Raw genomic sequence first — 18986 nt, 5'->3', positions numbered from 1 at the left:
GTAGCTCCTCAGCCCCAAGTCAACCAGAGGACTTCAATGTTTACAAATTTTTTCAGTGACAACCACTGTTATGGGACAGATCACAAACACAGCAAGACAAAAATCCCAAACAACACAGCTCCATATTCCACGGCCTAAGTTATAGCGATACCATCCTTGCTAGAGCTTCAATCTATACAACCTCATTTCAGGTTTTATGTCATTGCTTTCTGAAGAGCTTCAGTCACAGTTGTAACAGGTTAAAAACAGCTAAAAAAAAATACCTGTACAGCAAATTATATGCTTTACAAATCACACTTCCCAACTCCTTTTTTTTTTTAATATTGGGCAACTACAGAATTAGCACAGCAATATCTTACTAATAAATTGGCTTTTCAGAAATACTGCTCTTAAGTTGTTCACAAAGTGATTAATAGACACCCACGTTATCTTAGAACACTAAAGTTTAGCTCATTTGACAGTTTCCCAATTTCTAGTTCTCATTTGACAATTTCACCCATTACTTTCTTGTTTTAAAACAGGTTTCTACTTTTTGCCATCTACTCCATCTCAGGAATTGGAAAACAAATATCTAAATGGCAATCTACACATACCAAGTACCCCTCAGAGGATGTTTCATGACTTTAGCTAACAGCTAAAGTGGAATCTTGCAGTATATCCTGATATGTATTGACAGATAATTGTATGATCACGGAATCACCCCACCTGTTTAAAACACAGGGAGATTAGAAGAGAAGGAAGCATCAGCCTTTCATAAGAAGGACAGCTTGTAACACTTTCAGAATGAGAACCCAGCTTCAGCCTTCCAGCTGCCCTAACAACAGGATTTGCAGATGAAACAGAACCAATTCTGTGTAGACAAAGTAGAAGAACAATGGGTGCTGCTGCAACTGCAATATTTCATTCCAATCTGTAAAGGTTGTGTGGCTATTTAATGGAAAACCCACATTCTGAGTTACAACAAACAGAACAAATATTTTCCTTTCTTCCTTTTAAAGGCAAAAGGAGTTCAGACTTCACTTAAAAACACAATGCAACAAGCATAATGAGGCAGCTCTAGAGCCAGGTACTTAGACTCAATATTCCTTGATTATCAAGGAGGTAGCATAGCTCGGCCAAGCAGTGGGAAGCCCAGTTCGACTGTCCCCCTTTTCTAGGTTCCAACTCAACTTCTTTGATGCCTGACTGCACCCAGCAGAAAACACACATTTGCTGCTGCTTTGAAAGCACAGAATCACAGAATGGTTTGAGCTGGGAGGGGCCCTAAACATCATCTAGTTCCAAACTCCTCCCCCCCCCCCCCCCGTGCATAGGGACACCATTCACTACATTAGGTTGCTCGGGGCCCCATCCAACCTGGCCTTTAACACTCCCAGCAATGGGGCACCCACAACCTCTCTGAGCAACCTGTGCCAGTGCCTCACCACCCACTGAGTAAAAGACTTTCTTCTTGACATCTAATCTAAATCTGCCTGCTTTCAGTAGTGTCTGTGCAGCAAGAGTGTGTGTGTTAGAAGATCAGTTGTTATCTGATCAGAGGCTGAACCCACACATGTCTCTGGAGCACAGTATCACACAGTGCCTGCAAAAAGAGGGTAGAACTCCAGAGAATATCCTTGGAGATTGCTTCAAACAGAAGACATCGGGTAATCTTAATGTATGAACCACTGACTCCTCAGAGCAATTTCTCAATTACCTTAACACCTTTTCCAGACTACATCTGACTGTATAAATACCTTACAGAGTCACAGCACCAGAACATGGAAATGCTTTAGAGACATCACGACTACATCACATGTAACAAAACACTGCCTGAAGATGAAAAATATATGCTTGGAAAACTAATATTTGATAATTAAAGTTGCCATCCATACATCTGATTATTCTGTTTTCCTTGACGCCACAGTTAATTTAACCACAGCATGCATGCTCATAATGGACAATAGCTCCTCTTGGCCGAATTATTAACCTTCCTAAACAAAGGCATCTTTGCCTTCAAAATTCTGGATATTAAGACAGGCTCATGCACCTTTTAATATAGAAATTTGCGCATACAATTACTGCAGTTGAGAAATCCTTTACTCGGCATCAATCCCATTGTTATAATGATCAATACCTGTTTTAAGAATCCATATGTGCACTCAAGCATTCGTTCCAATTTGCACAGTAAGGTCACAGGCAAACAAACCTATTTAGAAGTATCCTTGGTGAACAAAACTCTTTAAGAGTTGAGAAACAGAATTCTAACTACAACTCTAGCCTCATATACGTGAGCAATAGAGCTACAGGAAATATTAAATCTGGCTTGTAGAAGTTGAGAAGTTGAACATCCAACTGGAAAATTACTATAAATGAGCATTTAAAGCTAAGTTCAGCTCCTTCCCCATATACCTACTTTAACAGGAAATTGAAGCACCAAGATCACTCAGTGCTACAGAACTCAAATGCACTGCCAACCCACAGAAGATACACTGTAAGTGTATTTCAGAGCTAAAGAGCTATTCTGCACAATAGCTGTCATGCATGCTGCAAAATGGGCATTAAACCCGTGTCTGACCAGTCCCACTGTCAGTAGTATGCACCATTATTACACTGAAATGCACAGAAATATCCTGTTCAGGAAGATACAGGGATTCAGCTACCAGAGCAGGAATGAGGCATGAAACACTCATTAAACCACACGCCAGCAGTAGCTGCAGGATAGTGTCACATGACAGAGCAAATGAAAACACAGACACTAAACAATACATGACAGAGATGGGACAAGTCAAAAGCCACTGAATTAATTCTCCCTCCCCCTGCCTCCACATGTAACTCAAGCTTAAATTTCTGGCACTCTTGTGTACTTAAAAGTGAGTTTTCCCATAGAGATAAACAAAGAATCACCAAATTACAAAATCACCAAATGGTTTGGGTGGGAAAGGACCTTAAAGATCATCTAGTTCCATCCCCTCTGCCATGGGCAGGGACACCTTCCACTAGACCAGGCTGCTCAAAACCCCACCCACCCTGGCCTTTAACACTTCCAGGGTTGGGGCATCCACAACTTCTCTGGGCAATTTGTTATCCAGTGAGTGGTCCATCCATCAAATCCATGCCTCTCCAGTTTATAGACAAGGATGTTGTGCCAAATGCTTTGCACAAGTCCAGATAGATGACATCAGTTGTTCTTCCCTCATCCACCAGTGGGGCAACGCCATCACTGAAGGCCACCAAATTTGTCAGGTACAATTTGCCCTTAGTGACACCTTGTTGGCTGTCATCAATCACTTCCTTATTTTCTATGTGCCTTAGCACAATTTCCAGGACCATCTGTTCCATGATCCTGTCAGGCACAGAGGTGAAACTGAACAACCTGGAATTTCCTGGGTCTTCCTTTTTTCCCCGCCTTTTAACACCGGGACTTAAGTTTTCCCTTTTCCAGTCACTGGTAACTTCACCAGTCTGTCACAACTTTCCTAACAGGATGGATAGTGACAAGATCACGGCATTTAGACAGTCAGGATTTGAATCCAGACATTTGAATTTGAAACAAATAATTTAAAATCAAGTTTTATAACAGCACAATTACAGTGATTAAACTAAACTGTTGATGAGTTATTTTTCTTGGTGACAATTTCTTTGGGCAGTTTGGTTGCTCCTCTAAACTTTCACCTCTACTTCTATTCGTATGTCTAGAATGAAAGAGATCCCAACAACTCCTTGCATAACTAATTAAAGAATCCCTACAGACACGTCCATCTTTGAAGAACACCAACAAAGACATCAAGACTAGCTCAGCACTCAAATGAAATTTCAGGGGATTTTCCCCCTTTCCACTCAGTATCCAGTTTTCCAGGTTTCTCCATTTGCACACACAAAACCCAGCTGAGGGAAAGCCTGAACTGACAAGTTTCCTTGTTACACTCGTCTACATCATCTGAAAATGTGAAAATTAGTTTCACCACATGCCCTTTCTTTTTCTTTCAGGAGGGGGCAGACAATACAGTACACTAACTTGTATCAAGAAGTGTTATATGAGCTTTTTTCAATTTCCTTACGATCTAGTTGGAAAGGGGGATATCACTTATCTGAAAAATGACAGCACCATCATGAAGCAAGAAACCCAAATTCCTGCCATCTAAATTCTATCTTTTTGAAATACGTCTGAGCAACTTCAGTGGTATTTCAGTCACTGGACAAAGCCCTTAACCTGAAATAATTCACTTTCCAGGAAGGAAGTCAGGATTTTGTACATTACAAAGAAATCTTTATGGAAGTCCTAACATGTGGGCAAGAAATCCACTGTTTTCCAGCTCCAAACCTTCCCTGTCATGTATGAGTCACTAGAAAACCTTATTCAAACACCTAAACCACAAGGTCTGACACTTGTTTCTTCCTGTGCCTTCTCCCCATACTCAAGAATCCAGCATTTTTGCTGTGTATGAGCCTGGTCTTTGCAGAAGAGGTGTTACAAGTGTTCCTGTAGAAGTCACTCACAGGCACCCGCACTCTGCAAATGACAATTTCCTGACAAATGGCAGTTTGAATCTCCTCCTACTAAGGAGAGAAATCAGAGTGGTTTTCACGTCCCGCAGAGGTGAGACTTTCCTAAACCAGCAAAACCCCCGAAGAGCCACATATATTCCACTAGAAAAGCAGTACACAAGAAGGGCACAAGTCTTAAGCACTTCAGGTCTCAGATGAGTCATGGAATAAACATCTCCTCAAGGCAATGCTCCCGCCAATCAGCTGAGCCACAACAACTGCAGCACACAGGGGCATTCACAGATTCCCAGCGAATGCTCACGACTCACTTCTGCAGCCAAGGATGAAGGCAGCAGGTGCCAGGTCATGGAAGAGGAGGCAAGGGGGCACAGAAAGGACAAAGCAAGTGTCCTGGTGTGAGGTTAGGCAGGAGATAATCTAGCATGGCACAAGACTGGGACCTTACTTTTAAGGAAGAAATGGGCAAGGAAACAAGGCAGTAATTTCCCCATAAGCATTCACTGATTTATATAAAGATGGAAAACCACTGGTACAGTTTCTGATCCTGAGAACTCTTTTCATAGCACTTTACTGTTGAGTTGGGCACCACTGCTACCCTGTTTAAATCAAGGAAATTCGAAGTATTAAGAACATCATAGCTTCAGAAGGTGTAGATCACAACTCGGACAGAGAACCTTTAGCAATCCCAATTGAAATATCCATTCCCAGCATCTCAGGTGCTCTCCCATTCTACAACAGCAGCAATATATTAAACATACACATCTCCCCTTCTCATGTTTGATGGTTCAAAATACATCCTAAAAAACACATTCACAGTTACTCAGTTTTATACTCCATATGAGATACCTAAAAGCCAGGCACTAGGGCACCTAAATTACACACTGGAACCAAATCCTACAGTACAAGTAAGCTCCCACTATACAGGGAGAAAAAAAAAAGCTTGCAAGTTCTTTTCAATCAAGTTCACAACCACAACTAGAGACAAATCACATGCTTAGTTTCAACAAAAACATTAGCAGGAGGCAGATGCTGACTGGACTGATAGTTTCCATTTGTTTATTTAACAGTCATGCACCATTCACAACATTAGTCATTTGGTTCCTATCCTCCCCTCAGTTGTATTGTTTTAAGGCTCATCAGCAATTCTACTTCTGTATCACTGGCCATATTTTGTAACTTAAGTCTATGATTCCACGTAGAAAACATTTTGGGTTTGGTTTTGTGATGGGTTGTTTGGGGTTTTGGGGATTTTTTTTGGCGGGGGGAGGGTTGGTTGGTTTTCTTACGCACCGACTGATTCCAAGACCCACCTCAATCCTTAATAATCATGCAAAAAACAACTGTCCTTAGAAACACTGTTTTAATCCCAAGAAGTGCAAACAACACAACTTAAAAGCTTCTCTAATAACAGACTACTAAAACTTAAAACTTGCAGGACTTGCAAAGCCTTTATTCAGCGGTTCTACAGTAACAGGGTTTACCTCACTCCCCACCTGCCCTCATCCTAATCACATTTGGGAAAGCAGCCAGTACAATTCCCACCCAAACATACAGAGTTTGATAACAAAACCACTTTGTGAGGCGTTTATCAAGCAAACATTCAGCATCCTGGACTCCATAAACACGTATTTCCCAGTTCACTGCAAGATGCTACTGTTCTCTTCTTGCTGGTCTTTTATTACAGAAATTGTCCTCCTGCTGCAGTCACCATCTTACCTGCTGCTTCCTGGTGCCTCTTGTCTTTAGAATTCCCAAGGAGAGAATAAATAAGCTACAGGTCACCCTATGCATTCTTACAGTTACTGTTTTTCAGGGCTAGTCCAGAACAAACCTAGAAATTTGGAGTATCTAAGTGGGGCAAATAGAATAGACTCCATTTAGTGAATTTGTCTCTGTAATTTCTGTCCACACCTTAGAGAATGACTGCTGATGGCAAAAGGGGAGATGCTGACACACACAACACACTTTCACAGAACAGATGAGTCCTACACAGTTACTCCGGTTTTGATTTCCAATTGCAAAGGAAATATAATCCAGTAGCTCTTCAAGTATTGATTTCTTCAGTTGCATCAACAAAGGAGAAGAGGTTTTTTGCCTAAACAATTCAATTCCAGCTTTTCAGTCACACAAAATATGATCTGAATTTTCTGCATTAATGCATATGGAATTTTTTTCCTAGATATATGTAGAATACAAAAACATCAACAAAACTATTCATTCGCAGGCTGCAATAAAGAGACTTTCAGCTCAAACTCCTGGAGCATTTACAGGAGGCAACAGAGCACATCCTATTCCCACTAGCAATTCTCATTTAAATATCTTCTCAAGGCAGCTATTAACAAGAAAATCATGCCTGGGACATAGCTGCTCCCAGCTCCCCAGTTACTACTAGGGGAATCCAGTGCAACAGAAGGCATTAGATTTTTCTTCTCCACAAATTAGTTTCTATTTAGAAACCACTTATGCCTATTTGTGAAGCTCTGGAATCTAAAGCACTGTGGCAACACAACCTCTTCACAAATTATTCTGGGCTCCCAGTGTCAGCACAAAGCCTCCAGTGTCCTGGGGAGAGGTACTATTGCAACTCCTGCAGTATCCTCATTTGGTGAATTTGATTACAGCAGTTGTGCAAGGATGCATCTCGATTGCTATCTGCTCTAAGCACAGAGCACTGCATGCTGGAAACTGTGGTCTCCACTGGCCACACAGAGCATTCAAAAAGCAGGTGGCAATAGTATCCTGCTTTACGCATATTCATGGGAGCCCTCAGACTTCTGGCAAGTGGCCAGAGCTCACAGACAAAGCCTGAGGGTTTCCCAGAGTCAAATAAAAATGGCCAAACGAGCTTTAGGACAGGCAGTAATATGCTCTAGCCTGGTATCAAGTCCACCAGAAAAATCTAGAATTAGTTAAAGCAGAAATGTAGTCTAAATTAGGACACTAGTAATTAGGTCAAGCTAATACCAAAAACCATTATGCAAAACATTGTGAAGAGGCCAGCAAGGCCTCCGGGGGCTGGGGAAGACACTTGAACAGCAGAAAGTTAGCTAACTGTAATTAGTGATTATGAACAAAAACTTTCTGCCAGATTGACCCATTTAAAATAAATAGAAGTTCTTTAAAAAGATATGCATAAATTTAATGCATGCAAGACTGAATTTGACAGAATAGATTTTTAAAGAAGACAGAAAAAGACAGAAACACCAAAGGTAGCAAGAAGCTATTTCACATTCCAGTGACTAAACTGCAGATCTTATTTCATCTGTGCAATGGATTAAAGCTTCCTCCTTAAGGCTCATAAAGAACTTGATGACTGCATGAGGACAGAAGCTATCAGTGCTTTAAGCTGCCAACTTATCTAGCAAAAACTAAAAGGTCAGAGCACCATGTCAAGTGAGAGACAGCTCAGAATGGGCACAGGTTCACCAAGAGGCGGTAAAACAAATATACAGATAATGAAAGAAACCACAGACAAAGCTCATTTTTATCTTTCATCAGACTTCAAACATGTCAAAAAAAAAAATATCACGCTTGATGATTTTCAGAAGACTGGGACTTCTCAGCAAACTTCAGCATCTGAATGTACACCTGACTAGCTGTTGAGTACTGAACACTGTACCAAGACAACACTACCTCAGAATATAATTGAGCAAATACTTCATCTTTGATTTTCCTCAATCTCCAGTCTTCAGCCAATACAGCAACTTCAAAAGCCTTCTCTTCACTCACACTCATCTTCAAAGAGGTTATTGGAGGAGTGAACCAAAGCGTGCTGATTCAACATGCGTTTATAATTATCTATTTTTGTATCACTCTGCAATGTCCAGCTTTTGTGACAACCTTGACATGCCATCCACCTGCTTCCCTGATGCTTTTGACTAATTTCATTCTATTCCCTAATCCGCAGATGCTTTTCCTGAGCCAGCCCATATGGCCCCTAGGTTGCTGCGCTCTCAGGCCCGTGGTCCATCCAGCCCAGTACTGACTCGCAGAAGCAGCACAAAACACTACCCAGAGACAGCAAAGCAACTGCAATAGAAACCTGACTCCCTCTTCTTTGTTACCAGACACCACCTAGAAAAATCTGTCATTGAACTGATGCATTTCCATCTACAGGGGACTTCTAAGCCATGCTGTGAACACATTTTGAACAGGCTTTCTCGTAGAACAGACTGCTGATTAAAAATTGTCTAACAAATACTGCATTATTAAGACATGATATATGCAAATGCCCAGTTCAGCCTTGCTTTTTTAGCTTTATGTTTGTACAGAGCCCACTAATGTCAGTACATGATGCCAACACTGCTGGAAAACCCAGAGCACGTTCACAGGCTTTCACAAACACTTGAAAATTCAGACTGGACACAAATAAAAATTTGGCAAGTTAAAGGAAGAGTAAGTAAAACTGAACACTCTCCTGTGTGGTCTTTATGATTTTGTCCTCAATATTTTGTTGTCTTACAGTGTGTTTTAAGTTGCAGTTATAGAAGTGAGTAAATACCACAGCCAAAGTACAGATCAGCTCTTCAGAGCCTAGACAATTTTCTTTTAAATTGTTAGCATACCTAATTAAAGACTGCCATTACCACCTCACTACATTCCATATCTTTCTCATCCAACCACAAAATTTGCCTAAATTCCTGCACCTACTACCTAGGGTGGGGTATTTCCACTAAATACAAAGTGCCCAAGTTGCATCAACACCTGAAAAAACCCAATATGCATCACTTCAGTAAGTAAAAACCATGCATGACCACTAGGACAGCTGACTGTTCACTTTACTATGATTTTTTTTAAAAAACCCCTACAAGCCTGACCCAGCTAAAGCCACAGACTTACCCTATCATCTGTACTGTAAGTGGACAGAAGTGACTGAACCAGAGTAACTGTAGCCAGAGGTGTACTTACTGGGAAGCTACTAAGGAACACTGCATCTATTAAGAAATACACAATATTCAGTGATATTCTAGAAGCTACTTGGTTACTCTCACCTGTCACCAGCATTGAAAAGTTTATGTAGAAAATAAAGTCTCTAAAAACATGCAGTAATGCAATGAAAGGAATACATTGCTATAAAGACATTTATGGTGGAGTTTTACTACTGCAATACATTTAATTCTATCAGCAATAGTTTTGGGAGTTTTCTACAACATGATATATGCAAAGTAAGTCTGTGACCAGAGGTGAAAAAAGGAGAATTCAGACTTCATAAAAATCATTATGAGTTACAGTGTTCTAGTTGCATTAGTGCACCAAAACCATACAAATTAGAAACCTGTTGTATCAGCAGGAAAGTAATCTGTAAAAATTTTTTTAAGTTAGGTTGATTTTTTCATTTGTGGTTTTAATAAAGTCTGGCAGAAGTGGAAGAGCTGACAAATTAAATTTACAAAGCAATTTTAGCTTCTGCTCCTCACATCCCATTATTTTTCCTCCAAAGGTGATAAAAACTTGCATTTCTGTCTCATTTGCGTTTTGTCACTCTTGGTGAGGACCTCCTAATCCACGAACAGAATCAGAAGTAACAGCACATTCTCTTCACCAGAGACAGAACATATGAAAAAAAAAAAAAGTCTTTGTAACACAGACTGAGAGGAAAAACTTGAACCAAATCAAGTAACAATCTCTACCATATTCAATAAAACAGTTAGAAGCACTAAAGCTTTTTAAAACAAACTGGCTTTAGAGCTATTTTAAGTTAGTAAAAGATCCCACTGTAAGTAATTTATTCTTCCACTCTATCATCTTCTCCAACCAGAAGGGTTTTTTATTTTAATAAACTAAGGGGGGCAAATATGAGGTAATGAACAGGAATTCACCTGATTTGTATACAAAGGAAATTCAAGGAGTTATTGCTGCCAGAAGTCAATTAAAAATAAAATTCACAATGCAGGAGGAATAGATATCCATAGTTTGGCTTAGTCTGTCAAAAAAAGTAACAGAACAGACTAATATTTGAACAAGAACATGCTTTCAAAGTTTTTCACAGAATAATCAGCTTCTTGAAAGTCCTTCTTTCCCTCTTCACTTTTAATAGGTGCTGAAATACACAAAGCCATATTCAATGTGGGCTGGAAAACTGTTCCTTGAGAAAACTGACCAAAACAAAGCAGATCAACTTGTGTACTTCTAGGAGTAGAATTTCCAAAGACAATAAAATGAGAGTAGTAGAGTTTTGATGCTAGAAGTGAGCTCACTAAGCACTTTGTTACACTGCTGGACAGAGAAAACGTTAGAGGTGGCACTCCAAGATGCAACACTGCTGAAGTGAACAACTTATTTGCTCAAGTAATCAGAACTAGAGAGGCTCAAATTTCTTTAGTAAGCAGCAGGTCAATTACTGTGCACTTCAGGTTTTTGACCTCCTGAGTCTTTCACATATAGAATGTGACCATCTCTTAAATACTTAAAGATGAGAAACATCAAGACAGCACTTTGGGCTTCTCTTGACCCTCCATCACAAAAAAAGAAATTCTACATATCCTAGAGCAAGTTTGAAGGGCATAACTAAGAGCAACATGCTTTCCCAAGAAATGAAAATTAGGACACCTAAAATCCCTGTTTAAAAAATAATCTCTTCACATTTGAGGGTGGTTATGCCATAAAGAATAAATATGCTAAACCACCTTTCTACCCAGATTTGCCCAGCCCTTCTTGCACTCTGGTCTAAAGATGCCTCAGTTTAATGATCAAAAATGCCCAAGACAGCACAGGTGTCCTCTTTCCAAAGCACAAGAAGCAGGCTAGCAGATCTCTGCTCCCATCCCTGAGGTACTGCAGCTATGAGTCACCACACAGAACGAAACCAAACATGAGGGGATACGTTGGGCTCAACCCCATTCAGCAACAACAGATCACAGCATGATTGTCATACCCCCAGCTCGACCTGCACACACCCGAGGAAACATGCTCCGAAAGCGACTGGGAAACAAACTACCAGAAAAGCCAGAGCTGGGAGTCACCTTTTCAGATAAAAGTTACAGATTTTTTGTACACCCACACAGAGAAAAGTAAGTACACCATTGCTAACCAGTACTTGACATGCCTTAAGTTTTGGTCAGCATGATTTCAGAGGTATTAATTGACAAAATAGTCATAGGTAACAAATGAACAGAGGCAGAAACTCCATGACAGAGGAATGAGCATTGCTTTGTAGGGAGACTTCATATCCCTCATATCCCAAAAAGCTACATCAAAAAGTCAGCTTCAGAGGTTCTATTAAAAAAAAAAAACTAGAAAATAATGGCTTTCTATAACAAAAACTACGAGTTTGTTGGCTGGTTTGAATTTTTCATACATTTCAGTTTTAACAAAACCACTTGACCTTGAGACATCTTCCAAAATAGCTGATTTGCCAGCTAGCTGATGTTTTCCTGGGACTCAGGGAAATCAAGAGGCCTACTATTTTTGATATTGCCCCAAAATTTGGATTTTGCGCTCACATATCCAGGCAAAGTGTCCTTACTACCAAACTGTGTCATGACACCCATCAGCTGATAAAATAACATGGGGCGCAAGCATGACCTTTAGCCTCCCACACATAGGCAGGTGTGCTGAAATGGTAGAGGCGTCTTATCAGAGAGGTCAGGGATGCTGTTTAACTTGCAGAAAAAGTGAGAACACAGTTTCAAAAATTTCCAAGGCCAGAAACTCACCCCTGTCTATCTGGGAAATGAAGATCCAGGAAAATGCAGGTCACAGGTTAAGTTCTCCAGAACTCTTAAATCTAAAATCAAGGATACTCTGAATCACACTGAAGTTTTTGATCCTCTCTTGTCCAAAATGGAACAGAACAGGAAACAAGGAGCCTTTACATTTTTGGTTATTCTGCTGAATCTCCTTCCACTGCTGTCATAAAATACACCTCCAGAACATCACCCAAAAGACCACACTAGAAACAGAGTAAAATTTAACACACTCATGAACAATTTCCCCCACACAAGCATCCTAAATTCTAAACTATTCACCAGAATTTCTTTTTGAACCTCATGTCCGTATATGTGAGCACTGGGTTTTGTCCAGGACAATTGTCAAGTGGACTCCAAGTAACTTAAATCACTTCCTCATACTTGGAGCATCCATGAAACCTCTGATCTGCACGTTATTTTTGTCACTACTGCCATTCCTCTATATTGAGACTTTCACCAAACAATCTAGGGCACTACACTGTTAATATGAAAATATTCCAAAATAAATGAATGTTTATTGTAACCCAAGAAGATAACACCAAAAGACATGAAACAGACATTGCACACAAATACTTAGTGACCATTAAAACCTGCACGTAGCAAAGAGTACAAATAATGAAATAACTGAAATGCAAACACCATAAAAACCAGTATGACTTCTGCCTCAACTTTCCTTGTTACTGAGCTTTATATTATTAAATGCTCTCACTTCCTGGTCTGTCAGAAACCGCATTGTTTTAGAGTCAGAGCTCACTCAAAGGAAGAAGGAGGGACGACAATTGTTTTTAGAGATGTTTTAAGACCTCTAGTAATAGTAGAGTATCTTTGTCAACTTGAGAGTTTTTCTCCTAATGTTTGGTCTCCTGCATAAAGAAAACATTACTAACTAGTCTAATTGCTTTAAATAATGCAATTCAAAGCAATTGGCCCAAGAAGTTCAATGGTATATATTATGTTTGTAGCTTCAACAAGGAAAAGTTGTATCCTCAATGTTTAGTGAGATCTGTTATGAAATATTAGTTACATCCACACAGCATTCAAAAAATACCAGCTGAGTCCCTAATTCACAAATTAAAAAAGGACACTGAAACCATATTCTACTCTTCCCAAAAAGCAGACTATGTAACATGTTTCAGTGAACTGTTCCCTGACACCCTCACCCCCTGCACACAGAACATGAAAGTTCTACCTACTTCCAAAACCAACAGGAAGCAAAAAGGGATGTAAACATCTTCACAGGAAAAACTGTTTTGCCTTAAAACAACGTGTGTTTTGATGACAGTTTGAGTTACTAAATTAACATTTAACTTTCTTGTTGAGTACACCTGTTAAATGTTTAAACATAACAATACGCTTCTCAGTTCTAAATAAAGCAACAATTTCTCTGAGGAAAACAAAGGAGAAGGATGCTTAGAGTTGTTTCAAGTGTAAGTGTGTATATAAAGAGGCTCATATGCTTTTTTTCCAGCTTTTGTGGTAAGTGAAAAGAACATGGTTGAAATCCAGCATATAAGTGTAATCACGTAAAAAATTATTAACAGAAAAATAACATCAAAAACCTGCAGATTCTTCTGCACACCCGTGCTGCTCTTTCCCCTCATTCAGGCAATCAACTTACCAGATTAAACACAGTTTCAACTATGTCTCTGTTGGACACTTCACCAACTTCCACCAGTCCTGTCAGCACAGCGAATTTCATCTTGATGCCTCGGATAGGGACTCCTGGATTCAAAGGCTGCAGCACACTTCCCCCTTCGGCAGCATTTCCTTCTTTTCCCGCTCCTCCTCCTCCATCATCACCTGTTGGCTGAACAACTTGTTTGCCTTCACTCGCCATGGCCAGTTCACCGCACGCTAGGGCTTCTAGCGCCAGCTCCACACGCTCGCTGCTCCGGGAAGACCTAGCCAGCCGGGAAGATGAGCGGCAGCCCTCTGCTTCCTTCCCCTCGTCTCCGGCTCCCGAGGAAAGCGGCGTCCGGCGGGGGAGGGTGTCAGGCAGGCGGGGAGGACGCGCCCTCGGAGTCGCGGCTCTCTCTCCTAGGCAGGAGGCGTCTGTCACAGCGCTGCCCTCGGGCAGGTATTTGCAGCCCTGAAGGACAACCCGAGGTGTGTTTCAGCCCGCGCTCCGTCAGGCGCTGCTCACAGCCCGCACGTCCCGGCCCCTGCCCCGCGCCCGGCGGGAGCCGCCCCGGGAGCTCTCACGCCTCTCCCCGCGGAAGTGCTCCCGAACCTGCCGCGCTCCGAGCCCCCGCCTCAGGGGTTTAATCTGCTTTTTTCTTTTTTTTTTTTTTTAATAATTTTTTTTTCTTTTTAACCTAGAGGGAACACGCTCCTCCTTCCCGCCCGGCAGCCCCCCGCCGCGGCCCCGCTGCGCTCGGGCACGGCCGCGGGCAGGTGCAGCGCCCCGCCAAGTTCGCACTCACCGCGGGCTGCGGAGGGGGCGCGGGCTGCCCGACGCGCGGCTCCGGGGCCGGGAGGCGGCTGCGCTCCCCGGCTGCGAGCTGAGCTGCGCTGCGCCGGCCGCCGCTCCGCCCGCCCAAAGGCGCCTCAAGTTCCAGCCGCCGCCGCCACCGCCTCACAGCACGGTCCCGGTCCGCCCCATCTCCTTCCTGCCGGCGCTGCCGCTCGCTGCCGCCATGACAGCGCGGAGCCCCCGGAGCGCCTGCGCGGGGCTGGCGCGGGCGGGGCCGCGGCGTGGGGCGGGAGCCGCGGGCTGCGCACGCCCAGGTGAGGGCAGGTGAGCGCAGGTGAGAGGAAACCGCTCCCTCCCTCATCCCTCTCGTCCCCCTCATCCCCGCGCCTCCCCGGAAACGCTGCTCACCTCTGGGGATGCAGCGCCCGCGTGGGCCCGGCCGGTCCTGAGGCTGCGCGCAACAACTTGTCCCAGACTATTGCAGTGTTCACAGAATCACAGAATTGGTAGGGAAGGGGCCGCTGGAGATCGTCTGATCCAACACCCCTACCAAGGCAGGGTCACCTGGAGCAGGTGACACAGGAACATGTCCAGGTGGGGTTGGAATGTCTACAGAGAGGGACAGTCCATGATCTCCCTGGGCAGCCTGTTCCAGGGCTCTGCCACCCTCAGTGTAAAGTTCTTCCTCTTGTTGAGGTGGAACTTCTTGTGTTTTAGCTTATGGCCATTGCTCCTCATCCTGTCACTGAGCACCGCCAAAGAGAGTCTGGCACCATCCTTTAGGCACCCACGTTTGTGATATTTATGTGCATTAATGAGATTCCCTTCAGTCTCCTCCAGACAGGCCCAGCTCCCACAGTCTCTCCTCATAAGAGAGGTGATCCAGACCCCTCATCACCTTTGTGTACCTTCGCTGGACCCCCTCCAGTAGCTCCTTGTCTGTCTTGCACTGAGGAGCCCAGAACTGGAGATGGCACTCCAGACGTGGCCTCACTAGGGCCGAGTTCTGGAACTGTTCAATAACTGAAGTCTGCCCTTCCTGAGGCAATTTTCTTTTTCTTTTGGGGGGGGGGGGGGGGGGGGGGGTTGGAGAATGGTTTTGATTTGGTCTCTTTTTTTTCTTTTTTTTTTTTTTTTTTAATTATCAAAGATACCCAATGCAAACAGCGGGCCCCCAGCCGGGCGCTCTGCATTCACGGACCCATCCCGGAAGAAAACCGCGGCTGTGCGGGGCAAGACAATGTTTGGATGCTCCAGCTCCAGGTCCTGCCACCGCCAGAACGATCCCGGGGACGCGGGTGAGCCGCTTCCACAGCCAAACCTCCAGCATGGGCGGGCGCGCTGTCGTTCTTCCTCCTCCTGCTGCTGCTGCAGGCGCTGCCCCCTGGAGAGTGCAGGGGGCGCGAATGTGGGTCATTAGAGACACCACCCAGATGTGACGAGCTGAGGAAAAAAGGGAGCAGGATGAGGGAAGGGAAGGAAAACTCGCTCTCTTCCTTCAGATGAAAAGCCTGTGAGGGCGGCGCCGGTTGTTTCTGTTTCTCAGAGCCGGTGTCGCAGCCGCTCCTCAGCCCTTAAAGGTCCCCCCGAATGGGCTGCAGTGCCAAAACTTTGGCGGCTCCCCGGAGCCCCCGCCGAGCCCCGGGGTGGGTTGCGGAACCTCCACGTACAACTCTGGTAAAGCACGAGAACTGCTGCCCTTTTTGTGCTCCCTCTTAGGGTGATGTGAGCTACAAAAAAGGCATCAATCCTACCCTATCTCTTTTGTTTGACCTTTTAAATGAATCTATTTGATATTAATCTGAGTATCTGTTAATAAAGAAGTGGGAGGGTCTGCTCCTCCAAACTCTTCTTTCAAGGAGTCTTCAACTGTGCATTTTCAAGGAGACTGCCTGTGTTAATAAGGATTAGACACGCTTCTAAAGGCTGCAGGGTCTTGTACCAGCTGTTTAACACACAGACAAGTGTTCGAGTTTTATTAACAAAGTGTCACAGCCAACGTGGCAGTATCAAAGATTTCCAATGGAAGGATCATCTCAGGAATGTGAGCATAACCTGCAGACAAACAGAATAGAAACCAAATATAAGCATACATACATTTTAACACTTCACATCCTCTGTGATATAAAAAGCTGTCGTTTATGTAATTCTGTGGAGGGAAAGGGAATAAATCTTTAAATTGGTAAAAATTTCTGTGTTTTGAGATCTAGCATTAAAGAATTTCCAATGAGGATAACTGGCATTTGTATGGGAAATAAGAATTTCTCCTTACACTTGATACTGCACCACATTTGGGATGGAACTGTTTGCATTTACCCTTCCCTGACTGTGTTTACAGGCACAAAAAAAAGTAGAAACAAACTCAAACCACAGATTTTCTGGAAAATGCTTTTCTGAAGTGATCTGCAATGTTCCTTATAAGCATACTAAATATGATTGCAATTATTTAATATTAACTATTATACTAACTCTATTATTATTATTCATATCAACACCATATAAAATTTTAACTTGCCTGTGGCCTGATTTGAGAATGCCATACTTAGTGTGTATGGGTATCAAATTTCCCATGATTTTGGGGCAAAAAATACGAGGCACTCAAGACAAGACACATGCCATTATAATGCTTGTTCCATTCCCTTCCTACGTAATTTTCTCACATTGTTACTTTTATCTATAGAGTATATGTCAAGGCTAGAACATCTCATAGCTGCTCTCCTCTTTTAATTTCCAAGTCCTAAGAAAAGACTAAGCTTCTTTTTTTTTCCTTTCTTTTCTCATTTTCCTTAGTTACATACGTACATATACATTATTAGGGAGAGATGGTAATCTCTAATTTGAGCAACATTTCTTCCTCAGAATGAGCAATGTTTAGAACTGTAATGTTGACACAGTCAGTCTCTACGAAGCTACAGCGATCTGTGGCTACACAATGCTGTGTAATCTTGAAATTTTAATCTTAGTTTGCTGCTGCCAGCATTTCTCATGCATGTTTTGGATTCCTCACATCTACTGCTTGAGCTTCCCTGTCTTTCTGAGTCACCTGTAGTTTGCTGAAGTATTACCTTCCCTCTTGTAAGGAAGATACAATTTTTATTTGAGTCTTTAAGCTGGCTAAGTACACAAAGACATCAGTTTTATCTGCCTGCTTTTAAGTATTCCCTGCCTCCATGGTCGGCCTTTTAAGGTTTCCATTAGGCTATTCGCCACCAGGCAAAAGCAGAAATTAAATAATGTTTGGAATTTTTTACATACCTAGTGACTTGGAGTACAAGTTCTGTTTGTGGCCTCTCCTGTTATCCAAAGAGAGTGTAACATTTGTTGTTAATATTTTTCTGCTTTCTTCTTAAACATCACACTAGAAACAAAATAAATAAAATAAAAAAATTGCAAAAAATCCAGCTTAATGGATTTTAGATGTTTTCATCTAAACTGCATACTCCAATAGCCAGCAAATCCAGCTTGCCAGGGAAAGCAGCATTGTCATGTTGAATCCTGTCAGATCTTCCTGTATTTCCTTATAGATAAATAAATACTCCCTGACTGGCCTTGATTGTTAAAGGCAGTGGGGTATGTGCATTAGTGAAGGCCAGTAAAGTTCAGCCGACTGCCAGTTTAGAGTTCCATAGACAAATGTTTTGATTTGATTTTTCAACCAGGTAAAATCAGTGTTAAATTCTTCAGCTGACCTGTTGATCTCCATTTGGGCTGGGTTTACGTTCAACCAACCATGCCAAAAACCCGTCACCAAAGACCTGGAGAAACAGACTAGATTAGATTAGATAAAAGTTATTTAGAAGATAGCTGAGAATTGGAAGTAAACCCTGTTGTCCTGAGCTTTCCAGGTGTGGTTACAAGCCTAATGCTGGTTCTGCCTCCCACAAGCAAACTGGAAGTGTTGAGCTAAGGGAATAAAAAATTACAGAAGTTTTCTGTAAACCTTACAACCCAAAAGAAAGATCAGCAAGCATGGATTAAAAATGAACTTAAACCCCAGCCTTGGAATGAACTCCATAAGATATTACAGAAAATACTAGTAAAGTCTCTAAACTCCATTTTAAGAAAAATTATACTTTCTCTTTAAATAACCTTTAAAGTATTACCATGGGTGCTGGTTTAGAAGTTTAATTCAAATCTTCTGAATCCTCTGTTCAGCACTGATCAGACTCTCCTGGGGATGCTGTGTCCCATTCTGGGCTCCCCAGTACAAAGGGCACATGGGCACACTGGAGCAGGTCCTGGAGCAGGTCCTGGAGCAGGCCCCAGAGATGATGAAGAGACTCAAGCATCTGGTGTAGGAGAAGAGCCTGAGGGAGCTGGGGCAGAGAAGCCCTGGAGGTCTTTTCAATGAGCATTAATACTTGGTGGGGGAGTGAAGTACAGCAGCTGAGGAACAG

The 18986-nt window shown here is 42.5% G+C and overlaps 1 protein-coding gene across 4 annotated transcripts in view; it reads right to left on the bottom strand.

Annotated features, from left to right (window-relative positions):
* Positions 1-14809, bottom strand: part of LRBA (LPS responsive beige-like anchor protein) — a 372381-nt gene extending 357572 nt beyond the window's left edge. For all 4 annotated transcript variants that reach the window (XM_082282111.1, XM_082282108.1, XM_082282110.1 and 1 more), the window contains exons 1-2: positions 14600-14809; positions 13795-14265 (exon numbers count right to left, since the gene is read on the bottom strand). In XM_082282111.1, coding sequence (XP_082138237.1) covers positions 13795-14013 — 219 coding nt within the window. In that variant the 5' untranslated portion in view covers positions 14014-14265; positions 14600-14809. The remainder of the gene's footprint in view (positions 1-13794; positions 14266-14599) is intronic.
* Positions 14810-18986: the final 4177 nt, after the last annotated feature.

The sequence above is a fragment of the Coloeus monedula genome (assembly GCF_965178545.1).
Source record: "Coloeus monedula genome assembly, chromosome: 5".
In the NCBI taxonomy this organism is placed as follows: Eukaryota; Metazoa; Chordata; class Aves; order Passeriformes; family Corvidae; genus Coloeus; species Coloeus monedula.
This window is presented reverse-complemented; position numbering and strand designations above follow the sequence as displayed.